General features: G+C 42.3%; 1 protein-coding gene across 2 annotated transcripts in view; it reads right to left on the bottom strand.

The window, feature by feature from the left end:
• Positions 1-26,051, bottom strand: part of LOC126412126 (E3 ubiquitin-protein ligase TRIM33-like) — a 129,747-nt gene that overhangs the window by 61,975 nt on the left and 41,721 nt on the right. For both annotated transcript variants that reach the window (XM_050081567.1, XM_050081566.1), the window contains exons 9-10: positions 17,026-17,253; positions 921-1,436 (exon numbers count right to left, since the gene is read on the bottom strand). In XM_050081567.1, coding sequence (XP_049937524.1) covers positions 921-1,436; positions 17,026-17,253 — 744 coding nt within the window. The remainder of the gene's footprint in view (positions 1-920; positions 1,437-17,025; positions 17,254-26,051) is intronic.

Below are 26,051 nucleotides of genomic sequence, written 5' to 3' on the forward strand. Positions count from 1 at the left end.
TATTTACTTCATTGGATAATGTATGAAAATGCAGTGGTCAAAAATCGAGGCGGAGAAAAAAAGCTCGTCTTCCACCTTTTTTTTAAAATTTATTTACTTACGCAGAGGTTTTGGCGCCAGTATTTATCTTTATGCCTACAAAGCATCCCTGTCTAGCGCTACATATATTCGATGGCAGAAGTTAGTTGTGGTGGAGGAGGAGGAGATTAGTGTTTAACGTCCCGTCGACAACGAGGTCATTAGAGACGGAGCGCAAGCTCGGGTGAGGGAAGGATGGGGAAGGAAATCGGCCGTGCCCTTTCAAAGGAACCATCCCGGCATTTGCCTGAAGCGATTTAGTTAGTTGTGGTGGCACCTACCAACATTTTTCAGAACTTCTGCTTGCTTTGCACGCGATTCAAAGCCGCAGGCGGTTTTTTGGATCACAAAAACCGGAAAAAAAGTGCGGCTTAGATTTGAGTAAATACGGTATATGCAAATGTTAACCAATACAGAAACCCAACATTCAAAGCATCTTTCTTGTTGCAATGATGGGGGTTAACTGGGTTCCCATCCATCAAGCCATAAATGAAATATTCTGCTACTGGTTTTATTACTGAAGTACACAATTACCAACATGTTCTAGCCTCTAACACAGATGGTAATATGGGTATTAAAGTGTGTGTGTGTGTGTGTGTGTGTGTGTGCGCGCGTTTTAGCTGAATTTTCTAAAAGTTCACTGAATTGCTTATTCAAACGTCATAGTAGCCATAACAGTCATTCTTATTATTTGAAAATTGGGGCTCATTTCTGGGAACAATATTGATTCAAATTCTGGTTAGTTTCAAACAACTCCAAAAGTCTTGCTCACTATTTTACAAACACACCACAAATGAAATAATACTGTGACAGTAGAATGTCCACTAAAAGCCAAAACTCACCTGACAGAGGTTATCGAGGCTCTTCTCTGTATCCTCTGAACGCCCCTGGCTGGGGCTAGGCGTCTTTGGTACAGAAGAGGTTACAGCCGACGACACTCTCCCCGACAGCTCTCCATTTTGATTTTGAGCGACTGCAGGCACTGTACCTCCTGTCACCCTCTGTGCCTGTGGCTGCACCTGTGACTTCAGCGTAATTTTGAAGGACTCGTCAACCGGCCCCTGCGGCTGTGCAGCTCGTGCTACCGGTGGGTAAGCGTGTCCGTTGGCATTAGATCCGACACCCTGTTGTGGTATGTGCCACTGCACACCAGAGTGTTGCATCATCTGCGCACTGGAACTGTGCGGGCTCTGGCCGCGGGTGTGCGTGACGGACACCCCTGCTGCTGGCATGACATGCTGCATCCCCACTGCCTGCCGTTGCACTTGTCCTGCAAATGTGTGCCCCACATTCTGTGAGGCCATCCTGTTGTTTGGTATCTGCTGAGGCTGCTGCTGGTGGTGATGCACAGTGTACAGCTGCAGAGGAAACATTACAGATTTTATGATATAGGCACCAATTTAAGTGATAGAAAACTAGTGGTACAATCAAGTGTGCCACTCTAAATTAGTAAAACAATTACAGACACAGAGTTATTGAAAACCTGAAGGTTGTGGATTCATTACTTAAACAAAATAATAATATAATAAATTACTGATTTCCAAATGACAACATAGATCCAAAGGAATAATCTCATCAACACCCCTATCTTGCATAAAAATTGTAGAAAGAAGATTACTTCAGTTATTAATATAAATAGAAAATAAAATGAAATGTAGACACTATAACAAAAAGCCATAGAGGATGTGCTTCTTAATTCCAATGCCAAAACCTGTTAAAGATGGACAAAATCCTATTGAAAACCCCAAAAAAGTGGAAAAGTTTACAATAAATTCAACTACCTTAAAAGTAATTAATAATAGTAAAATTTTATGATGTAAAATTATGACTGGAAATTAACATTCTGCAAGCAAATTACACACACAGCTTACAGAAATTAAAAGTACTTATGGATTAAAATAATCTTTCTTCGATGCCCATAACAAATTACATTTAAGAAGCTGTACAATGAAATACATGTCTACAAATGACTTCCAATGAAGAAGGAATAATAATTTAATTTTTAATGCTGTATCATGTGCTAACAAGGAAGGACAGGTCAACAGATGGAGGAACAGACGGTTACCCATATGTGCTCTCTCTCTCTCTCTCTCTCTCTCTCTCTCTCTCTCTCTCTCTCTCTCTCCCTCCCCTCCCCTCTCCTCTCCTCTCCTCTCCTCTCCTCTCCCTCCAGATTTACCTTATTGGGCATTTTTCTTGAAAACGTTGTGTCCGTTCTTCTTTTGTCTGAAATGCATTGATTTAGAAAACTGATATGAGCAAAGAGAAGAGAGATCCTTACTCCCTGGAAGCTGGAGGAAATGGACTCAAAATCAGTATTTCAAATGGTAAGAGGGCACAAAATTAATGCCATTGAACAGATGTATCAAAATGAAGTATTCTTGTAAAAAAGTTTTTTGCAACTTTTGCCAATTGGATAACACCAAGGAGGGGGTACAGAAGAAAAAACACCTGTGGACTGCCAATATGCCATACCACCTCCAACAAAAATGTGTGAGAATTACTGGCACTACAAAGCATGACCTGCATTCCTTCATTGATAATGACACCACTTCTGTCTAATGAGCAGCATTCTGGAGGTACACTATCACAGGTTTTACCGTGATCTTTAAGGTGTTTTGTCATTTGTTTAATAATTAGATGTTCTATCACAGAAGGATTTTCTATGTGTAAGGCAGTTGGAGAATGTCACCAGAGTAACTGACAAGCTTTATGCAGAAAGAGATCAAGATTATCCATTTCATCATGACTGTTTTTCAGTGTCTGTAGGCAAGGATTGAAAGTAGTGGTTATGTGTAAGCCACTCACACTTATAACTTGCAGGTTAGACTCTGTGTTACATATGACAGAAGCAAAGAGATACTTCCTGCAATAAATCTGAGCCCACATCTTTCCAGAAGAAGAATACCATGGGTTTCTGGAATAATCAGAAGTACTCAAGAACTCTACGCAATGGTGGTTTACTTCTATGTCACGTCCATATTCAATGGACATTAAGCAGAGATGATTTCCAGACTACAATCACATTCTGCAAATGCTTTCTAAATAAAAATACGGAGTTTCTAACTTTTATGCTGTGGATGTTATTGGACTGAACAAGCTGAATGTTGAAAGCAGTGTTCCTCATTGTCTGACAGGGTGATGCTACAGTGTGTACTGCCACTTAATGAGATTTACAATCTCTTCTTCAAGCACATTACAAGAAATGAGACAGCATTATTTGTGGGAAATATGGCTTTCATGTATGTTCCCTACTACAGAAGCTTCAAGATGCCCTTATTCCAGTGGGACAATTCTTACTCTTATGCTGTGCTGATTTTTCCTCATTGCCTTTGAAACACTAAAATATTGCCTTTGGTGGTTGGTTCCCCAGGCCTGATACCCACTGAACATACCTGGGATCAGAAATGAAAGTAATCAGTTAGTTAAGTGTTCCAGTCATTTTAAATTCACATCACAAATTTATTTGTACACATAGTTACATTCTGAACATATCATTTTCTTTTAAGCAGAGATTTGGAGCACCAATTGTAACAGTTGTAGCTTGTTTAGGAGATCAATACAGAGCTTTCCTGTCCTATGTGGAAAAAGAGTAAATTACACAGTATGTCATCAACATACACACTCATTTAACAACAAAAAAGGTATATATTACAATTTTAGGTGCATTTCAACCATCTTTTGAGCACAATTTAGCATCTGCTTCTCAGTTTTCAGCCTTTCTGCTCCATCAAGCAAAGTGGTGCACAAGTTAGCACACTGGACTTGTATTCTGGAGAACGATGGTTCAAACCCGCATCTGGCCTTCCTGATTTAGGTTTTCCGTGATTTCCCTAAATCACTCAAGGCAAACACTGGGATGGTTCTTTGAAAGGATACAACTGTGAAATCCCATTTAAAGTCACATCACAGTCCGAGGTCTAGGCTGATTCACAGTGTTCTGTATGTCAATATAGTTGAATTTTTGGTGGCAGTGAGACAGAAGGGAGTGCGCGGCCCCCTGCTGTGCAACTTTTTACATGGTAACACACATAAGTCACAAGCAATATCTATGAGATATTTCTGCCAGGACTTCGGTCACTGACAAATAGGCACCGAGATGATGCCCAGCAGTCAGTCGACATGCCTAAATCCTATTGCAGCTGACATTTGGGTCTGAGCAGGGTATCATACACTTGCTTACCCAGTCCCCAATCTCCTGTGAAACCAGCAAACAGAGGGCTTGTTAGTTACCTGGCATTGAAGAAGTGGTAGATGAGCAGCTCTTTGATTGCTTGTGATAACTACCCATGTCTCTGTTGCAGTCACGCCAAGTCAATAATTCTTCCATCTCCTTGGTCAGTAAATCCACTGTGGTGGACAGCATGTCACAAGTGGCCAATGTTATCAATTGTGACAGCAAGTTGTTGCACGCTGGCACCACTGTACTCACTGGCGCAGGCATTATAGCATCAAATATATTGTCAGCTAACTCTGCTACAGTGTCTAAAGACATGTTGGTTTGCGATGCAATAATGGCTTTCACCTGGGGTGCAAACAATTGCTTCACAATGTGCACAAAAGACTTACTAAATATTCTAAATGATTAATGGAAAATCTCATATAAGATGTGAAACAAATACTAACAAAGAGATAGAGGGGCTGGCCAGTACTTACCTCAGCTCAGTACAGCCGATAGATACACACAAAACAGAACTGAAAATTTACATTCCTAGCTTTCGGAACTTTGTTCCTTCATCAGGGAGGAGAGAGGGGAAAAAAGGGAAGAAGGGAAAGTGGATTCAGTTACTCACAACCCAGGTTATGAAGCAACAGGGAAAGGTAAACAGGGAGGGTAGCAAGGATGGAGGCATGGTTGTCAGAGGGAAGCTTTTTTTCAGGGAGGAGAGAGGGGAAAAAAGGGAAGAAGGGAAAGTGGATTCAGTTACTCACAACCCAGGTTATGAAGCAACAGGGAAAGGTAAACAGGGAGGGTAGCAAGGATGGAGGCATGGTTGTCAGAGGGAAGCCAAAGATATTCTACTGTAAGTACTGTGCCAGCTTCAAACCAGAGAGGATGCATACAGAAGTAAAGAGGTATATAGTATAAAGATAAACACAACTATGTAGGATAAAAAGATGCGTGAATGGCTAAAGAGGAAAGGGAAAGAGGAGAAGACTGAAGAGTGAATGGGAGTGAGGTTGTTCAACGTAGGTTCAGTCCAGGGGGATGGCGGGATGAAAGGATGTGTTGGAGTGCAAGTTCCCATCTCCGCAGTTCAGAGGGACTGGTGTTGGGTGGGAGAAGCCAAATGGCACATACGGTGTAGCAGGTTCCTAGGTCCCTAGAGTTATGCTGGAGGGCATGCTCCGCTACTGGGTATTGGGCATCTCCTAGGCGGACAGTTCGTCTGTGTCCGTTCATGCGCTCAGCCAGTTTGGTTGTTGTCATGCCGATGTAAAAGGCTGTGCAGTGCAGGCATGTCAGCTGATAAATGACATGTGTAGTTTCACACGTAGCCCTGCCTTGAATTGTGTATGTTTTACCAGTAGCGGGGCTGGAGTAGGTGGTTGTGGGGGGATGCATGGGGCAGGTTTTGCAGCGGGGTCGGTTACAGGGGTAGGAACCGCTGGGTAGAGAAGCTTCCCTCTGACAACCATGCCTCCATCCTTGCTACCCTCCCTGTTTACCTTTCCCTGTTGCTTCATAACCTGGGTTGTGAGTAACTGAATCCACTTTCCCTTCTTCCCTTTTTTCCCCTCTCTCCTCCCTGATGAAGGAACAAAGTTCCGAAAGCTAGGAATGTAAATTTTCAGTTCTGTTTTGTGTGTATCTATCGGCTGTACTGAGCTGAGGTAAGTACTGGCCAGCCCCTCTATCTCTTTGTTAGTATTTGTTTTACTAAATATTCTGTTGCCTGTGTCTTATTGGTTTTGGACTTGTCTGATGTGTTCTTCCTATGAAGTGGTAATCCATTGTATCAGTTCTGTTTTTAACTTCCCATATGCATCTGTCACAGGTGAAGTGGTGATCACACCTTCAATCTCCATTATGTACTTCTGATCCAGATGGCTCATAACGATTTCAAATTTGGTTGCGTCTGCTGTTATTCAGGCATAGAGAAAACTTGCATCCATCTGCGCAAACCATTAAGCCAGGTTATGTGGCCAAAAGGGTGGCAAACAAATGCTGAGTTGAAACTTCCTGGCAGATTAAAACTGCTTGCCAGGCCAAGACTCGAACTCGGGACCTTTGCCTTTCGTGGGCAAGTGCTCTACCAACTGAGCTACCCAAGCACGACTCACGCCCCGTCCTCACACCTTTAATTCCGCCAGTACCTCGTCTCCTACCTTCCAAACTTCACACAAGCTCTCCTGCGAAATTAGCACTCCTGGAAGAAAGGATATTGTGGGGACATGCTTAGCCACAGCCTGGGGGTTGTTTCTAGAGTGAAATTTTCACTCTACAGCAGAGTGTGCAATGATATGAAACTTCCTGGCAGATTAAAACTGTGTGCGGGACCTCTGCTTTTGCCTAAATGGTGAGTTGTCATAACGAAGCCATGGGATCCGTTGCCATGGGATCCGAAGCCATGGGATCATGTCGAAAGGGGGTCCAGACTATTAGCTGCCGATATAGCAAAAGAGAATCTTCACATCAGAATCGGTAACACTTCAATCAAATGCACAGAGACTTGGTTAATAATAAATGTTACATCGAGGCATTTTACTTGGAAGTATAATCAGCCCGAAAATTAGAACACGCAATAGTCAAAAGCAACTCCGTAACTAATAAAATACGAAATAAGAAACTACTCTACGAGTATGTGCAGAAGCATCAAAGATTACAGTGCCTCTGGCAGCTGGTGAAGAAGCACTTTGACAATGTTACAAAATTTTGTGCACAAACCATGTGACTTGCACTGCACTGTAGTGTCACTTCTGCACAACTGCAATAAAATACATGAAAACATAAAATGATAAAATGGAAGAAATTAAATCGAAGTTAATACATAAAAGTAATTAAAGCTATTCAATTCAATTCAATTCAATTTTTATTATCACATAACATGCCTTATACAATCAAAGATTGTGACATAGGTGACTTGTCAGTTTTTACACTATATATAACAATACTAAAAATACAACAAACTAATAATATACATGGTGTAACATCTTCAAAGAGGTATTTTAATTACAATTATAATGCATTGTTACCATTCATGAAATCTTCTACACTATAGTAACATTTATCTTTCAGATATTTTTCCAGGTCTCTTTTGGTGCCTTTTACATTTGGGTCATCCATATCTTTCCATATTTTATTTACAAATTTCATGCCCATATAGTATGGGGTTTTTTCATATGATTTTAAACGGTGGGTAGGTAACATGTAGCTCGTTCTATGTCTTGTATCATATTGATGCAAGAAGAAGTTGCCCTCAAAAAGTTGTGGGTTTCTTTTCGTGAAAGTGAGAGTTTCATAGATGTATATGCTTGGAATGCTCATTAGATCCAGTTTTACAAATAAAGGTTTGCAGTGTTGCTTTGGTTTTGCTCCCACCATTGCCCGGATGATTCTTTTTTGTAGTCTAAAAGCTCTAAGTAAATTTGTTTTTTCAGACCCCCAGAAAATTATACTATACCTAATGACTGAAACAAAATATGCATTATATACAGTTTTTCTTTCAGCTAAATCAGTAATACTATACAAGATATTCATAATATATACAAGGCTATTCAGTCGACCCAGTATGTTGTCCACATGGCGACTCCATAACAGGTTTTTATTGACTAACACGCCAAGGAATTTGACACAGTCTGCAGTCTCTAATTTTTTGTCCATATACCTTATTTCACTTATAGACCGTGCAGATTGTTTTGTGGTAAAATGAACAATTTCTGTTTTTGTAAAGTTTAATGTTAAGTTATTGTTTTTGACCCATGCCTCCACTTCCCCAAGTGTTTGTTCAATATGACGAATTAGGTCTACCTCATTTTTACAACAGACTACGGCTGTTGAGTCATCTGCATAGAGGATAGTATCAGACTGGACCTGACATGGCATATCATTAATATAATATAGAAAAAGCAGTGGCCCTAATATTGAGCCTTGTGGAACACGTAATTGAGTGTTTTTCCAGCCAGAGAGAAATTTCTTGCCGTTGATGTTAATAAGTACTCTTTGTTTTCTGTTTGCCAAGTATGATGACATCCAGCTAAGAGATTTGCCTTGAAAACCATAGCGTGCCAATTTTTGGAGAAGCAGGTCATGATTTACTGTGTCGAAGGCTTTGGACAGGTCACAAAAGATGCCTGACACACACATTCTATCATCAAGACATCTGCTGACTTTTGTGACTAATTCATTTATTGCATGGATTGTGCTGCGGCCTTTTCTGAAACCATATTGATTGCCTAAGATAATGCTGTTAGATGAATTGTGATTTTCAATCTGATCACATGCAGCTCTTTCAAATATTTTTGAGAAAATTGGTAACAGTGAGATTGGCCTATAGTTGCCCAATTCATCTTGTTTGCCTTTTTTGTGTATGGGCCGAACTTCTGCATATTTTAATCGATCTGGGAAACATCCCTCATCAAATGATTGGTTGATTATGAGAGAGAGTGGATATGCAATACTGTGACGGACTATTTTTATTATTTCAGTGGGGACCTCATCCCACCCCGCAGATTTTGAATTTTTTAGGGACATTATGATTTTGATGACATCTGAGATGGAAACATGAGAAAACTTAAAACATGTGCAATTGCTATCTGTCATATTGGGCTTTGTATTTGGTGGTGAACAGTCACCAAATTTGTTACAGTTTATGAAAAAGTCATTGAATGATTCACAAATGGCACTGGGTTCTGTAACAGCTCTACCATTTATCACTATTTTAGAAGGGCATTTTCTCTCTGCCTCACTGCCAACTTCACTTCTTATAACAGACCAAACAGCTTTTGATTTGTTTTTTGCATTTGAAATGAAGTCGTTATTTGCAGTACGTTTTGCTAGTTTAACTATTTTGTCAAATGTTTTTTTGTATGTGCTTACATACTTAAGAAATTGAGGGCTTTGATTTACTTTTGCCTCCATATGCAATTTCCTCTTAGTAGTACTAGACACTCTAATTCCTTTTGTTACCCAGGGTCTACTTTTTTGGGACCTGGTCCTCACTGTTACAAAAGGGAAGCATTCATTGAATATACCCAAGAATTCAGTTAAAAAGTTATTGTAATTGGCACTTGTGGAAGTGTGTTTGCTGACTGTCCACTTGGTTTGGCTTAGTTTTTTGCAAAATACTTCCACATTTTCTTGACTGAAATTCCTACATCTTTTTGTTGTGCAGACTGAATTTTGCTTCGGTAGTGATACAAATAGTGCTTTATGGTCTGATACTCCTAAATCTAGAAGAAACTTTTCTTTTACATAATAATTATAACTACTTACAATATTGTCAATACATGTTGCAGAGCTTGCTGTAATTCTTGTATACTGATCGAAATTGAGATTTAGACCATTTGTGGCTACCAGGTTCTTTAAGTGTGAAGAAAATTTGTCATCAGTCCTTACATCTATGTTGAAGTCAGCACATATAACCACTTTCTTGTACAGTTTCTCACATTTTAATTTATGTAGCAATGTATCAAACTTATCTAAAAATACAGAGCTTATATGGTACCCAGGGGTGCGATATATGCTGCTAATTAGTGTGTTATACTCTTTAAGTTCTATACAACAACTTTCAAATGTGCCTTCTTCATTCAGATGGCTAAAATTCTGTCTGATATCATAGTCTACCGTGGAATGAACTAATATGCAAGAGCCTCCATACCCATTGGTCCTACAAAAGCTGGTAGCCAGTTTATAACCTGTAAGTTTATTTAGGAGATTGATATTTTCAGATTTTAGCCAATGTTCATTAAGGCATATTACTTTCACAGATTGTTTCACACTTTCTAGCAAAATTTCTATATCATAAAGCTTCCTGATCATTCCTTCAGACAGACCTCTTATGTTCAAGTGCATAACGAAATTACTACTGCATATATTATTAGGCAGAGGGTCTTTAAAACTAATTTGACTATAAAGTAACGGAAAGTCCACCTGAGTGTTGACTGCTTGTTCTGGATTCGTTGTATTGGGCCAAATTCGGATAGAACTGGCCCCCTTCATCAGTTTCCCTGTGTGTGAGCATCTGGATGATGAGTAGGTACAGTTTTCTTGACGATAATTTCAGTCTTTGCTGTATGTTCTGAGGCTGGTTCTGGCACCGTCTCATCTTCTGGACGTGATGTTCCTGTTTGAGCTGGCGCTGTGGCTGCGATTCTGAAATTGTTTTCTCGTTTATCCATTTCCTTGGTCGAAACTGGTTGCACAGCAATTGGTTTTCTTGCAACGTCGTCGTCTTTTTGTATTAATTTCGCTAGCATTTTGCCAACGTATGACTTGCCAGCGTTATTATAATGTAGTCCATGTTTTGTAAACAAATCTCTTGCATCTGGAAGATCAAGAAATGTTACATTTTGTTGGGACTTGCATATTTTGTAGAATTGTCTGTTTACTTTTGCAAGCTCCAGATTTACGATGGAATTGTCTTGCAGGTCGTATCTGTGAGGCAAGCTAGTAACTATGATGTTCGGAACTTTCAGATCAAGTAATGTAGTTTTTAAACACAGGGTCGCATGTTTACTCTCATTTCTGTATACATCATTACTTCCACCCATGATTATGACGGCATCATTCTTAGATAGCTCATTAAGTGAGTTGCTGCTCTTAATAATCTCAGTCAAAGGTGCACCGGGTTTCGTCATACCTGTTGCCGTGAATGACGTACTGTACTCATTTATTTTTTCGGCAATTTTCTTGGCGTGGCTATCACCAAGTACAACAACTCGTCGTTTGATGTTCACTGGTTTATTTTTCGTATTAGATGTTTTCTTGGCTGCGCACTCGATTGGAAGTTTCGTCACTGATTTTTGTTTGTCATTGTTCTTTGTCTTATCACAGTCTTCGTCTAGTGTTGTGAATTTATTTGCTAGCGGTATCGCCGGAACTGTACTCACTGTTTGTCTGTTTGTTTTTTTCGGCAAACGCCACGTTTTTTGCGCAGAACGACGGTTAACAACACTGTCTTGTGCTAGACGATGATCTTGCTCTATCTCTTTGTATTTCGTTTCCAGTTCTTGATATTTCTGCCGAAGTTCTTCATATTTCGTATTTATAGTCATTAAATCCTCTGTAAGCACACTTATTATTTTTTCTTTTGATTTTATCGTCTCCATTACCTCGTTTTTCGTGACACTCACAACGCACTGACGGCATGTCCATGACTACAAGCAAAAGGCGTCCAAAAGCAAAAAAGAATGGCTGGAAGACAATATAAGAGCATGAAATAGTTAATACAATGATTAAAATGACATGACAAAGGATTAAAAATTTAAAAGAATATTATTTATAAAATTACATTTGAATCAATTACTTACATAAAAATAAGTATCAAATTCATTTCCATAAAGATTTAAAAATAAAGAACTTTAAAGGATCTGATGAGATTCGAACAACCAACTTTACACACACCGCGGATGTACCTTTTTAACAACTAAGCCACTTTATGTAGTTTTAAGAATTTTAAAGGTCTAGAGCATGGAGGTCCCACCCTCCAGGACCCATGGATCTCATGGAGGCTTGCATGCCTCAGCGATACAGATAGCCATACTGTAGATGCAACCACAATGGAGGGGTAACTGTGGAGAGGATAGACACACATGTGGTTCCTGAACAGGGATAGCAGCTTTTCCAGTTGTTGCAGGGGCAACAGTCTGGATGATTGACTGGTCTGGTCTTGTAACATCAACCAGAATGGCCTTGCAGTGCTGGTACTCCCAATGGCTGAAAGAAGGGAAAATTAGAGTTGTAAATTTTCCTGAGGGCATGCAGCTTTACTGTATGGTTAAATGATGATTGGGTCCTCTTGGGTAAAATATACCAGAGGTAAAATATTCCACCATTTGGATCTCCGCACGAGTACTACTCAAGAGGACATCGTTATCAAGAGAAGGAAAACTGGCATTCTACGGGTCAAAGTGTGGAATAGCAGATCCCTTAACTGGGCAGGTAGGTTAGAAAATTTAAAGAGGGAAATGGATAGGTTAATACTAAATATGGTGGGAGTTAGTGAAGTTCAGTGGCAGGAGGAACAGGACTTCTGGTCAGCTGAATACAGAGTTACAAATACAAGTAGGTGTAATGCAGGAGTAGGTTTAATAATGAGTTAAAAAGTAGGAACGCAGATAAGCTACTATGAACAGCATACTGAACAAGTTATTGTAGACAAGATAGGCATGAAGCCAACAACTACCACAGTATTGCAAGTTTACATGACAATTAGGTCCACAGATGATAAAGAGACTGAAGAAATGTATGATGAAATAAAAGAAATTATAGAGAAGTTAAGGGAGGCGAAAATGTAATAGTCACGACGGAATGGAATTCGGTGGTAGGAAAAGGAAGAGGAGGAAAAATAGTAGGTGAATAAGGAATGAGGGAGAAAGCTGCCTGGTAGAATTTTGCACAGAGCATAATTTAATCATCGCTAACAGTTGGTTAAAGAATCATGAAAGAAGTTTGTGTACACGCAAAAGACATGGAGACAACTGAAGGTTTCAGACTGATTACATAATGGCAAGACAGAGATTTAGGAACCAGATTTTAAATTTTAATTTGAAGACATTTCCTAGGGCCCATGTGGACTCTGACCACAATTTATTGGTTATGAACTGTAGATTAAAACTAAAGAAACTGCAAAAAGGTAGGAATTTAAGGAGATGGGACCTGGATAAACTGAAAGAACCAGAGGTTGTAAAGAGTTTCAGAGGGAGCTCTGCGGAGTGATTGACATGAGTGGGGGAAAGGAATATGGTAGAAGAAGAATGGGTAGCTTTGAGAGATGAAGTAATGAAAGCAGCAGATCAACAAGGTAAAAAGACGAGGCTAGTAGAAACTGGAGGGTAACAAATGATACTGAATTTAACTGGCGAAAGGTGAAAATATAAAACTGTAGTAAATGAAGCAGGCAAAAAAGAATATAAATGTCTAAAAAATGAGAGTGACAGGAATGCTAAATCACAAAGCAGGAATGGATAGAGGACAAATGTATGGATTTAGAAGAATATATCACTGGGAGAAAGACAGATGCCACCTACAGGAAAATTAAGGAGACCTTTGGAGAAATGAGAACCACCTGTATGAACATCATGAGCTCAGATGGGAGACCAGCCCTAAGCAAAAAAGGGAAAGCAGAAATGTGGAATAAGTATATAGAGGGTCTACACAAGGGAAATGTACTTGAGGGCAATATTATGGAAATGGAAGAGGACGTAGATGAATATCAGATGGGAGATATGATATGGCGCAAAAATTTTGACAGAGCTCTGGAAGACCTAAGTCAAAACGAGGTCCCAGGAGCAGACAACATTCTGTTAGAACAACTGATAGCCATGGGAGAACCAGCCTAACAAAACTCTTTCATCATGTGAGCAAGTTGTGTGAGACAGGCAAAATACCCTCAGACTTCATGAAGAATATAATAATTCTAATGCGAAAAAAAGCAGGCGCTGACAGGTGTGAAAGTTACCCAATTATCAGTTTAATAAATCATGGCTGCAGGATACTAACACGAATTCTGTATAGAAAAATGGAAAAACTGATAGAAGTTGACCTCGGGGAAGGTCAGTTTGGATTCCAGAGAAATGCAGGAACATGCAAGGCAATACTGGCCCTACAACTTCTCACAGAAGATAGGTTAAGGAAAGACAAAGCTACATTTACAGCATTTGCAGACTTAGAGAGAAAGCTTTTGGCAATGTTGACTGGAATATTCTCTTTCTAATTCTAAATGCAGCACGGCTAACATAAGGGAGCGAAAGGCTATTTACAATTTGTACAAGAACCAGATGGTAGTAATAAGAGTCAAAGGGCATGAAAGGGAAGCAGTGGTTGAGAATAGAGTGAGACAGAGCTGTAGCCTACACCAGATGTTATTCAATCTGTTACTGAGCAAGCAATAAAGGAAACAAAAGAAAAATTTGGAGCAAGCAATAAAAGAAAAATTTGAATTACAGTCCAGGGAGCAGAAACAAAAACTCTGAGGTTTGCCAATGACATCGTAGAACTGTCAGAGACGCCAAAGGACTCAGAAGAGCAGTTGAATGGACTGAACAGTGTCTTGAAAGGAGGATATAAAATGAACATCAACAAAAGCAGAATGAGGATAATGGAGTACAATCGAATTAAATCAGCTGATGCCGAGGGAATCAAATTAGGAAGTGAGACACAGTACTAGATGAGTTTTGCTAGTGCGGTAGGAAAATAACTGATGATACTCGAAGTAGATAGGATGCAAAATGTAGACTGTAATGGCAAGAAAAGTGTTTCTGAAGAAAAGAAATTTCTTAACATCAAGTATAGTTTTAAGTGTCAGGAAGTCTTTTCTGAAAGTATTTGTATGGAATATGGCCATGTAAGAGAAATATGGACAATAAACAGTTTAGAGAAGAAGAGCATAGAAGCTTTTGAAATGTGTTGCTACAGAAGAATGCTGAAGATTAGATGGGCAGATCATGCAACTAATGAGGAGGTACTGAACAGAACTGTGAAGAAAAGAAATTTGTGGCACAACCTGACTAAAAGAAGGGATCACTTCGTAGGATACATTCTGACACACCATTTTAGTACTGGAGGGAAGTGTGAGGGGTAGAAATTGTAGAGATAGACCAAGAGATGAATACAGTAAGCAGATTGAGAAGGATGTAGGTTGCAGTAGTTACTTGGAGATGAACAGGCTTGCACATGATAGAGTAGCACGGAGAGCTGCATCAAACCCATCTTTGCACTGAAGACGACGACTACATTATGAATTATCTTCTTGTCGATTACTCACAAATAAGGGCCCCCAAGGGTGAATAGCTGCAGGGTGTGATAGTTGGGACCCTAACCAACACATAGTTGGTTTCAAAAATTCGATCTCACACTGGGGACTTCTCCTAGTAGGACAGTGACCATAACACATGCTGCGTTCCATGCAACTGGCACTACTACCTCATTCATATGTATAAAGTTGGGTTCAAGCAGCTATCCATAGTCTCAGTATTGTGTTTCAACTTCCAGTTGAACCAACTGTTCAAGTGCATCTCCACTATTGTTTAACAGAGCTGCTGGATATTGGAAAACACAGTATACATGGGTGTTAACTGTTCCAATATTTAATGGGGGAACTGTGAGCCCTCTGTCATAATGTCTGTGGCAGTGTGTCATATGACCTAGCACCCTGGGCGTATATGAAGCCTACAATAGGCCTCTGTTAAAGCACCAAACCTGCTATGCAACCTACAGAAATGTCGATCTTTCCAACCAGAAGTTAAATATTTGAGACACATTCTTAAAAACGTAGAGTAGTATAAAGGTCATGTATAGCTGAGTCAGAGTAAGTTGATCCCCGACAGCAGCAGTGGGCTGGGTATGACAGCTTCATGGGCCTACATCAACCAGCAACACAACATGATTCTGTAAATGTCGCTGTAGCAAGGCCACTGTGTTGTCACAGCTCTGCAGGTGGCTACTGTTTGCACCTGCAGCCATTAGCGCTTCATAGTTGAAAGCTGGCAACAGCACTACGAGCTGTCAGGGAACATCTTACGCTATCTCGACTAAAGGATAGTGCAATGCCATATAAACCAGTCAGCCCCACCTGTTTTTTCCTTCCCCGATACTACATATATAATGAAGGGTGCCGCACTATCACCATAATTAGAGGTAAGGCATCACACAGTGCTGTTTGTCCCCACCACCCCAACAACCACCACCTTTTGGTGGAAGAAGTTCAGAGCATATCTAGAGGCTAAGATGAAACACCCATCAAAGAACAATAGCTCAAATAAAATACCTCTGTGATTGACAGATTACACTGGTGGCAGGCACTGTTACTAGAGTGCAGCCAGTCATACAGCACAAGGCTCTGCACATATCTACGAAACAGGCAACATAGCGAGCACATTGTGCTTGTGAATGAACTATGAATGGCTATGCTCTACCACTCAAATTACACAAACAGCAGCCGTAAAGCTATAATGACGGCTCAGTTTACCGTCTGGTATTTGTCCATCATGACAGACTAAATAACTAACTGAAGACTGTAGTTCTGACTCAGTCATCAGGCAATTCAAGACAACAGCAATTTTATATTTCATCAATGTGCATTTCACATGGTAGTCATCTAATAAGACAAAATTGCCTTATCATTACAGAAGAACTTGTGCACTGCTGGTATAAGCCAATACTTATAAGAAATGTTGCAAAATACCATCTGTAAAGCAAAACAAAAAGAACTGGCCACGTTTTACATCAACTGACATAGTAGCAAACACTTACAAGAGACAGTTAGGCCCCCCAAATCACTTGCAACTGTGTCACGAGGAACTGTGGTGTAAAGTCAATGGAGGAAAAGAAACTGACATTATATTTTACAAGCAAGTACTGGATAGATGACAACGGTATTATTTTACAGCATCAAGGGTAGGCACCTTGTCCTACATTAAAGAAGAATGATAAATATTCAATGCTATAAAGACACGCAGGAAGAACAGCACCAAACAATCAATAAAATGTGCTATAGAATGCCTCACATGGGATTACAACTTTCCTTTCAGTAACAAATTTTAAAATGGGTGTTAAGACATTGCTCAGTAAGCATTTCAACACCTGTCCACAGTCCAAAACTCTCATCCCACGATTTTCACAACTGTGACAATCTGAGCAACGGCAATCCTGTTAACCTTCGTAAATACTTGAAAGATTATTTTTGAGCTAATAATTCTTAAAAGATATTTTTTGACAAGTGACGCATTTCCTCTATATTTTTCCTAGAAGCTTATTAAGGCAAGTAAATATAATACATGGCATACCTGCTGCTGGGCAGAATAGCGTGGTGGGTGCTGGTACGCATGTCCAACTGGGACACGGTAAGCTGTGGGTGCTGCACCAACATGTTGTTGGACAGGTTGGTTTGACACACTAACTCGTATCACTGGAGCACCACCACCTTGCTGATACACTTGATGCGACAGAAGGCCACGGAGATTAGCATTCACACCATCAGTGCCAAGCTGCTGAGGATGTGTTGAAGATGTAACCTGTTGCAAAAAGACAACTAAATTACAACTGTAGATCTTGGTACTTTTCACTGGGAAATTTAGCAACACTTTCTACTTTTTAAATGAGATTAAAATAAAAAATTAACAAAATAACATTGTTGTTATTTTCTATTATGCTTCTAAAATTGAGGTAGTTTCAGCATCTGACCACACATACCCCTGCCACTGTGTATTTTTTTGTTTGTTTGTTTGTTTTGGTTTTAGGGCACAAAACTTCTATGGTCATTAGCGCCCGGTCCGTGACTTAGGAAACAGTAAAAAGCCGAAATTGAAAACCAGCAGCAATGGGAACAAAAGTCATAAAATTGGAGAAACTAAAAGCAGAAGGAAGGCTTAAAAATCCACTACAGAAAGGGGTTGGTTGTCCCCAAAAAAAGCTTCAAATGACTGACGTCATTTCACTGGCACTAATAAACTTGAGAACGCAGTCGGCTGAGCGCGTGTCATCTGCTAAAATCGACAATATATCAGGCTGTAGACGGGAGCGTAACGGATTAAAATAGGGGCACTCAATTAAAAGGTATCTTACCGTCCACAGCTGAGAGCAGTGGGGACAGAGTGGGGGAGGATCGCCGCTTAAAAGATGTCGATGGCTAAAAAGACAGTGCCCTATCCAGAGTCTAGTTAAAATTACCGCCTCCCGACGACGCGTTCGGGAGGAAGAGGTCCAAGCACAAGGAAGAGCTTTCATGTCCCGCAATTTATTATGGGTAAGTGTCGACCAATGCGTGTGCCATAAATGAACAACACGTCGACATAGAACGCTCCGTAGATCGGCGAAGGGAATCGATTGAATAGCTGGCCGAGGAAGAGAGACTGCAGCCTTGGCTGCAATATTGGCCGCCTCATTTCCACAGATACCAACATGTCCCGGGAGCCAGAGGAACGCCACCGAGACGCCCCCCAGGTGGAGCAAGTGCAGACAGTCCTGAATCCGGTGGACCAGAGGGTGCACAGGATAAAGAGCTTGGAGACTGAGGAGAGAGCTGAGAGAATCTGAGCAGATAACGTATCCGCTGATGGCGGCGGATGTAGTGGACAGCCTGGAGAACAGCGTAAAGCTCCGCAGTATAAACCGAACACTGGTCGGGAAGCCGAAAGTGATTTGGGGTGTCGCCAACAATATAGGCACTCCCTACACCTAACGATGTTTTCGAGCCGTCGGTGTAAATAAATGTGGCGTCCGTCATTTGTGCACATAGAGCAGCAAATACCAGACGATAAACAAGTGAAGGGGTACCATCCTTGGGAAATCGACAAAGGTCACGGAGCAGGCAGATCCGGGGACGGAGACAAGGCGGTGCTGTACCCCAAGTTGTCAAGAAGGTTTTAGGAAAGCGGAAGGAAAGAGAATGGAGCAGTTGACGGAAGCGGACTTCCGGTGGTAGTAGGGAGGAGGGGCGGCCTGCATACCCTACATCAAAGGAGGCGTCGAAAAAAATGTCATGGGCTGGATTAGCAGGCATGGAAGACAGATGAATAGCATAACGACTCAGAAGGACTGCTCGCTGATTGGACAGCGGAGGTTCAGCATTCTCAGCATAAAGGCTATCCACAGGGCTGGTGTAAAAAGCGCCAGACACTAAACGTAATCCACGGTGGTGGATAGAGTCGAGACGCCGAAGAATAGACGGCCGAGCAGAGGAGTAGACTATGCTTCCATAGTCCAATTTCGAGCGCACTAAGGCGCGATAGAGGCGGAGAAGGACCACTCGGTCCGCTCCCCAGGAGGTACCATTCAGGACACGGAGGGTGTTAAGGGATCGCAGACAGCGAGCCGAAAGATAGGAAACGTGGGAGGACCAGCACAGTTTTCTGTCAAACATAAGACCCAAGAATTTAGCGACGTCTGAAAACGGAAGGTTGACAGGACCTAGATGTAAGGAGGGCGGAAGAAACTCCTTACGTCGCCAAAAATTAACACAAACGGTCTTACTGGGAGAAAAACGGAAGCCAGTTCCTATGCTCCAAGAGTGGAGGCGATCGAGACATCCTTGAAGACGTCGTTCAAGAAGGCTGGTCCGTTGAGAGCTGTAGTAAATCGCAAAATCGTCCACAAAGAGGGAGCCCGAGACATCAGGAAGGAGACAATCCATAATTGGATTGATGGCAATGGCAAACAGTACAACACTCAGCACGGAGCCCTGGGGTACCCCGTTTTCTTGGGAGAAAGTACGGGAGAGAGTAGTGTTCACCCGCACCCTAAATGTGCGCTCGGCCATAAATTCGCGAAGAAAAAGGGGCAGCCGACCTCGAAAGCCCCAAGAGAACAGTGTGCAGAGGATGCCTGTCCTCCAACAGGTATCGTATGCTCTCTCCAGATCAAAAAATATTGCTACTGTTTGGCGTTTCCAGAGAAAATTGTTCATGATATAAGTGGAGAGAGCAACAAGATGGTCAACTGCAGAACGATGCTTTCGGAATCCGCATTGGGCAGGTGTTAAAAGACTGCGGGATTCCAGCCACCACGCTAAACGGTAATTCACCATACGCTCCAAAACCTTACAGACACTACTCGTGAGAGAAACAGGGCGATAGCTAGAGGGGAGATGTTTGTCCTTTCCAGGTTTCGGAACAGGAACGACGCCATCGTCTGGGAAAAGTACTGCCGGTCCAAATTCAGGCGAAGGAGGTAACGCAGACTATGGGTTGATAAATGCAGCAACATTTGGACGTGGACACCATCCGGTCCTGGAGCGGAGGAGCGGGAGGAAGAGAGTGCATGTTGGAGTTCCCGCAAGGAGAAAACAGTATTGTAGCTTTCGCGATTTTGAGAGGAGAAAGCAAGAGGTCGCACTTCCGCTGCACGTTTCTTCGGGAGAAACGCTGGCGGGTAATTTGAAGAGCTCGAAATCTCAGCAAAGTTCTGACCCAACGAGTTAGAAATTGCGACGGGGTCCACTAATGTGTCATGCGCGACAGTGAGCCCAGAGACCGGGGAGAAACTAGGCGCGCCTGAGAACCGTCGAAGCCGACTCCAAACTTCCGAGGAGGGAGTGAAGGTGTTAAATGAGCTAATAAAGAATTTCCAGCTTGCCTTCTTGCTATCGCGGATGACACGACGGCATCGCACTCGGAACTGCTTATAGCGGATACAGTTGGCCAAAGTAGGATGGTGGCGGAAAACGCGGAGAGCACGTTGCCGCTCACGTATTGCATCACGGCATGCCTCGTTCCACCAAGGAACTGGGGGGCGCTGGGGCAATTCGGAGGTGCGTGGTATTGAATGTTCCGCAGCTGTAAGAATAACGTCGGTAATATGTGTGACCTCATCGTCGACGCTGGGAAAGTGACGGTCATCGAATGTCGCTAGAGACGAAAAAAGTTTCCAATCGGCTTGGGCAAACTTCCAGCGTCGCGGGCGCATGTAGAGCAGTTGAGGCTGCAGTCTAAGGACACATGGAAAGTGGTCACTCGAGTGTGTACCATCAAGGGCGAACCATTCGAAGTGCCGAGCTAGCGGAACAGGAGGAGGAGGAGGATATTAGTGTTTAACGTCCCGTCGACAACGAGGTCATTAGAGACGGAGCGCAAGCTCGTGTTAGGGAAGGATGGGGAAGGAAATCGGCCGTGCCCTTTCAAAGGAACCATCCCGGCATTTGCCTGAAGCGATTTAGGGAAATCACGGAAAACCTAAATCAGGATGGCCGGAGACGGGATTGAACCATCGTCCTCCCGAATGCGAGTCCAGTGTGCTAACCACTGCGCCACCTCGCTCGGTCTAGCGGAACAGTACCGACCGCAAGGTCCAAATGAGATAAATTTGTCGTGGAGGCAGACAAAAATGTAGGGACCCCAGTGTTAAGGCAAACTAGATCTGCTTGGTGGAAGACGTCTAGCAATAGTGAGCCACGTGGACAAGGATGTGGAGATCCCCAAAGCGGGTGGTGGGCATTGAAGTCCCCAACCAGCAAATATGGGGGTGGAAGCTGACCAAGAAGATGAAGGAGATCAGCTCGTGCCATTGGTGTGGACGATGGAATGTATACAGTACAAAGAGAGAACATGTATCCAGAAAGGGAAAGACGGACGGCGACAGCTTGGAAGGAAGTGTTTAAATGGATTGGGTGATAATGGAGAGTTTCATGGAGAAGAATCATGAGTCCTCCATGTGCTGGAGCGCCTTCAACAGAGGAGAGATCATATCGGACGGGCTGAAAATGAGGGAGAACAAAGTGGTCATGGGGACGCAGCTTTGTTTCCAGAAGACAGAAGATGACCGGCGAGTAGGATCGTAAGAGGATCGACAATTCATCCTGATTGGCTCGAATACCGCGGATATTCCAGTGGATAATGGACATAGGGTGAACAGAAAATGGAGGAATGTGACCAAGGTCGCTGTCAACTCAATGACTGCTCTGAGCTTGCGACCGACAGCATGGAATGGCATTCAGCCGAAGGCAGAAGATCCTGATCCATAGATTGGTCAGGAGCAGCTCCTGCCACCAGCGATCGGCCGGTTGATCGGCCGCCAGCAGTGCGCCTCGGCGACACAGAAGACGGCCGAGGGCGATTTCCACCAGGTGGTGCTGTAGATGGGACACGTCTTGGAGGAGAAGGAGAGGAACTGGGTTTCTTTGTAGCCTTCTTGGAAGTATGATGTTTAGAGGAAGGAGGAACCGATGGTTGGGAAGTTGCCGTACGTAAAAACTCTTCACGAGTATGCTCTTTTTTCAAAGTCTTGGTGTCTGATTTGTGGGCTCGAGATTTAGCAGAACTTGACGAAGGGTGAGCCAGAGAGTGGGCAGGCGAAAGTGTGAGGTTGAACAGGCGATCTTTGCACTGGCCGATCTGACAACCGTGGCACTAAAGGTGAGGTCGCAAGTCTGCGTGGCCGCCTCCTTTGTTGGCCGAGGAGAAGCAAGGACAGTGCTGTATTTTCGTTTCTGAGGCACGGTGGGCTGTCGACTGGCGAATAATTTTCGAGCAGCAAAGGTTGACACCTTTTTCCTTTACTCTAATTTCCTGGATGAGCTTTTCGTCCTTAAAAACGGGACAATCTTGAGAGGAAGCAGCGTGGTCACCCATACAGTTGATGCAGCAAGGGGATGGAGGTGGACAAGCACCCTCATGGGCATCCTTGCCACACGTAACACATTTGGCCGGATTGGAACAGGACTGGCTGGTGTGATTGAACCGCTGACACCGATAGCAACGCGTAGGGTTTGGGACGTAAGGGCGAACGGAAATTATCTCATAGCCTGCTTTGATTTTCGATGGGAGTTGAACTTTGTCAAATGTCAAGAAGACAGTGTGGGTTGGAATGATGTTCGTGTCAACCCTTTTCATAACCCTATGAACAGCCGTTACGCCCTGGTCAGACAGGTAGTGCTGAACTTCTTCGTCAGACAATCCATCGAGGGAGCGTGTATAAACGACTCCACGCAAGGATTTAAAGTACAGTGCGGTTTCACCCGGACAGGGAAGGTGTGTAGTTAGTGAGGTACGCAGCAATTTTTGTGCCTGGAGGGCACTGGACTGTTTCTAACAACAGGGTGCCATTCCGTAATCTGGAACAAGACTTTACAGGACCTGCAATTGCGTCGACACCTTTCTGAATAATGAAAGGGTTGACCGTGGAGAAGTCATGACCGTCGTCAGACCGAGAAACAACAAGGAACTGTGGCAACGATGGAAGAACTGACTGTGGCTGAGACTCAGTGAACTTACGTTTGTGAGCAGACATAGTGGAAGGTGAGGAAGCCATTGCGGAAGAAACCCCCATGATTACCGGCGTCTCCCATGGCGCGCTCCTTCCTTGTGGGGGCCCCTCTGAGGGCACTCCCGCCTTAGGTGATTGTTCACACCTCAGGTCTCACCTCCCGACAAACGGACGGAGGGACCAATCGGCACTTTCGGAGGTATCAGCTCGGGTAATCACCCCTCCCTGGGCCTGGCCGTTACCAGGGGGGTACGTACGTGTCCTACCTGTCTACCCGGGGCGGGGAATTACGCGTTACCCCGTCACCGGCTACGCATGGATGTGCGTGGGTCGGCCTTCAGACACGCACAGGGAGGACGAAAGAGAAAGGGGAAAGGAAAGAAGAGAGGTCTCAAATGCCGCAGCGGAGAAAATGGTAAAGAGAAGAGGTAAGGAAAAGAGAAGGACAAAGGAAGGATGAAGACATACAAGCAAGGAAGGCGAAGAATGCGGTACATTTACAAGCGTCCGTCTCCGGACATAGGCACAAACCATACTCCCAGGGGGGGGAGAAAGGGAAGGAAAGAGCCAGAGGTGAGGGGGGGGGGGGGGGGGGGGGCGAAGATGGGGGGATGGGGAAGGATGCGGAAAGGGAAGGTATGCAGCCCGGAAAGGAAGGAAGGCCACATTAGCTCGGGGTCCTGTGCTCGCTACGCACATAGCCACAGAAGAGTTGTGGATCCCCTCGGGGTGCCACTGTGTAGTTGTACTGTCACACACCAGCTAATAAATCACTGCTTGAGCTACTTGTATGGTTGTTGGTTTTGGCTTTGTTCTGTGAACTCATTGTACTCTGTAGTTCTGTACCATCTGTCCCGTATATTTATTGGTGCCACCTGCACAAATGAACTGAATGAAGAGAAGTGATATACTGGTTTTACAAGCACAACAACAACAATATTTTCCTAATGTCAGCAAAAACAGATCAGATCTATGCCACTAAATTGCATATGAGCCCTAAGAAACACCCACTCCTTTCCTTCTGCAAAATGTTAGTTTGAAGTTAAAAAAAGTGTAATGACTGACATAAATTGCTCTTGAAACAAAGGGGTATTGCCTCCTCGAGAGAGATATTTTTGTAGGCACTGTGCAAATCACCAAATTCAAGTACTTCTGTTAGTCCCTGGTTCACCTCCAGGACTTCTCTTTCTTCTCTTCCTTTCCCCAATAGTTGATGTGTAAGAGCATGCCGAGAAAGTAATGACTCCAAATTTTTTATGTAAAACATCTCAATGAACATTATTAACATTCTACATCCTTACTCTTCATGTTGTATATCTGCAACCCTCTGTCACTAGAGGGCTATAACTTGTAACTTGGCTGTGTGTAACGTAACTATGTTGGTGCGCAAGAAACAGTGAGCTGTAAAGGAGTTTTGAACTCAAAAAGGATTGTCCATGCATGGAGCACCCTCCCCTTCACAATAATGCCACACCACACATGGGTGCTGTGACCTGCAACAATCCACCGCCTTGGGTTCACTGTTATCGACAAACCTCCAAGACTTCATTTTGATGGTGATAAAGTGGTGCAAGCAGTGGTGAGGTTGTGGCTCTGTCAACAAAACTAAACATTCTACAGCAATGGTATTGACAAGCTGGTCTCTTATTGGGAGAAATGTGTTCGTTGCCAGGTTGGGTATGTTGAGAAATAAATATGTAGACATAAATAATAAAGACAAAAAAATATGTAGACATAAAGAATAAATACAAATAAATATATAGTCATGAAGAATAAAGGCAAACATTCTGCAGTGATACAAACTGGTCTCTCGTTGGGAGAAATGTGTTTGTTGCCTAGCTGGCAATGTTGAGAAATAAAGGAGTTTAGACACGAAAAATAAAGATGTGGAGTGTTAATAACATTTGTTTTATTTAAAAATCTTTAACGAATTTTCACACAACAAAATTCTGAGACATTTTTTCAGCTTCTCCTTGTTGCTACATTTTCTGATTTCACATGCATTGTTACTGTCTATAGCATATTTTATAAATTTTCACTATGGTTGTCAGTGTAGTCAACTGCATTTATTCAATGACAGCTTTTCACCAGATCGTTACAAGGGATGCAATGTTCAAATTCATCCTATTATCAATTTAAGTATGTATGCCATCCTCAAAAGATTTTGAAAGATCTTCGCATTATCATATTCTAGATTCAAGCCATAATGCGCCAAAATATTTGAATTCATCAAATTTCATGGCTGTACACAGGATAAACATGGTGCTGGAATTAATATTACGAGTTCCACTTGATGGTGATAGTAGCACCCAATTTATCCTGTGTATAATTATGAAATTTGATTATGTCAATTTTTTGGCACATTGTGGTTTGTTTTAGAATGTGAGGTGCTGAAGCAATTCATTAGGTGATGAAGCTATTCGAAACAGTTTGAACATAGAAAAGCTGTTCCAAATGATTGTAGAATAAACTAATCATCATATTCTTTACATTCATCTAGCGAAAATATTATTTCACAAACATTTTCTGTTTTCTTTTGTATTCTTCCTCAGTTCTGATTTGCAGTTTCAGCGTGCTATCACATATAAGACTGATAAGGACAGCCTATCATTTAAGGTGAAGTAAAAGGTTGTAAGTGCACTTTAAGCCTGCAGTTGCTTGAAATAAACATTCTATTTTTGATTTAGACAATCTGCTGTTGGTACCTTCAGCAATGTTTTGTAGCAAATGTCATGTTAAATCAGATATGTTTCTTGTTGATAATACCACTGCTTTGTTGAAGATTACAAGCTTGAGTTATGTCCATTTCTATAACTAACTTGTCCTGCTATTAGCATGAAATTTACTCGTAGTTACTAAAATGATTCAGCAAATTAAGAAGTGAGAAATATGTTGAGTTTATATGGTGGTTTTTATTTATATATACATCACTTGCACCTCTCTCGTGTTTTCTGTTACTTCTGGTTTATCTTTTGATGTGATGAACAGCTGAAAAATATTTTGAACAGTGGAGATAAAGTGAATAATGAAGTCCTTAACTGATTAGCAGTACAGTGGCAGTTAAGAATAATGTACCGACATCAACTCTTATTTGTATTTCATGTTATATGGGAAC

This window comes from Schistocerca serialis, chromosome 7 (genome assembly GCF_023864345.2).
Source record: "Schistocerca serialis cubense isolate TAMUIC-IGC-003099 chromosome 7, iqSchSeri2.2, whole genome shotgun sequence".
Lineage (NCBI taxonomy): Eukaryota > Metazoa > Arthropoda > Insecta > Orthoptera > Acrididae > Schistocerca > Schistocerca serialis.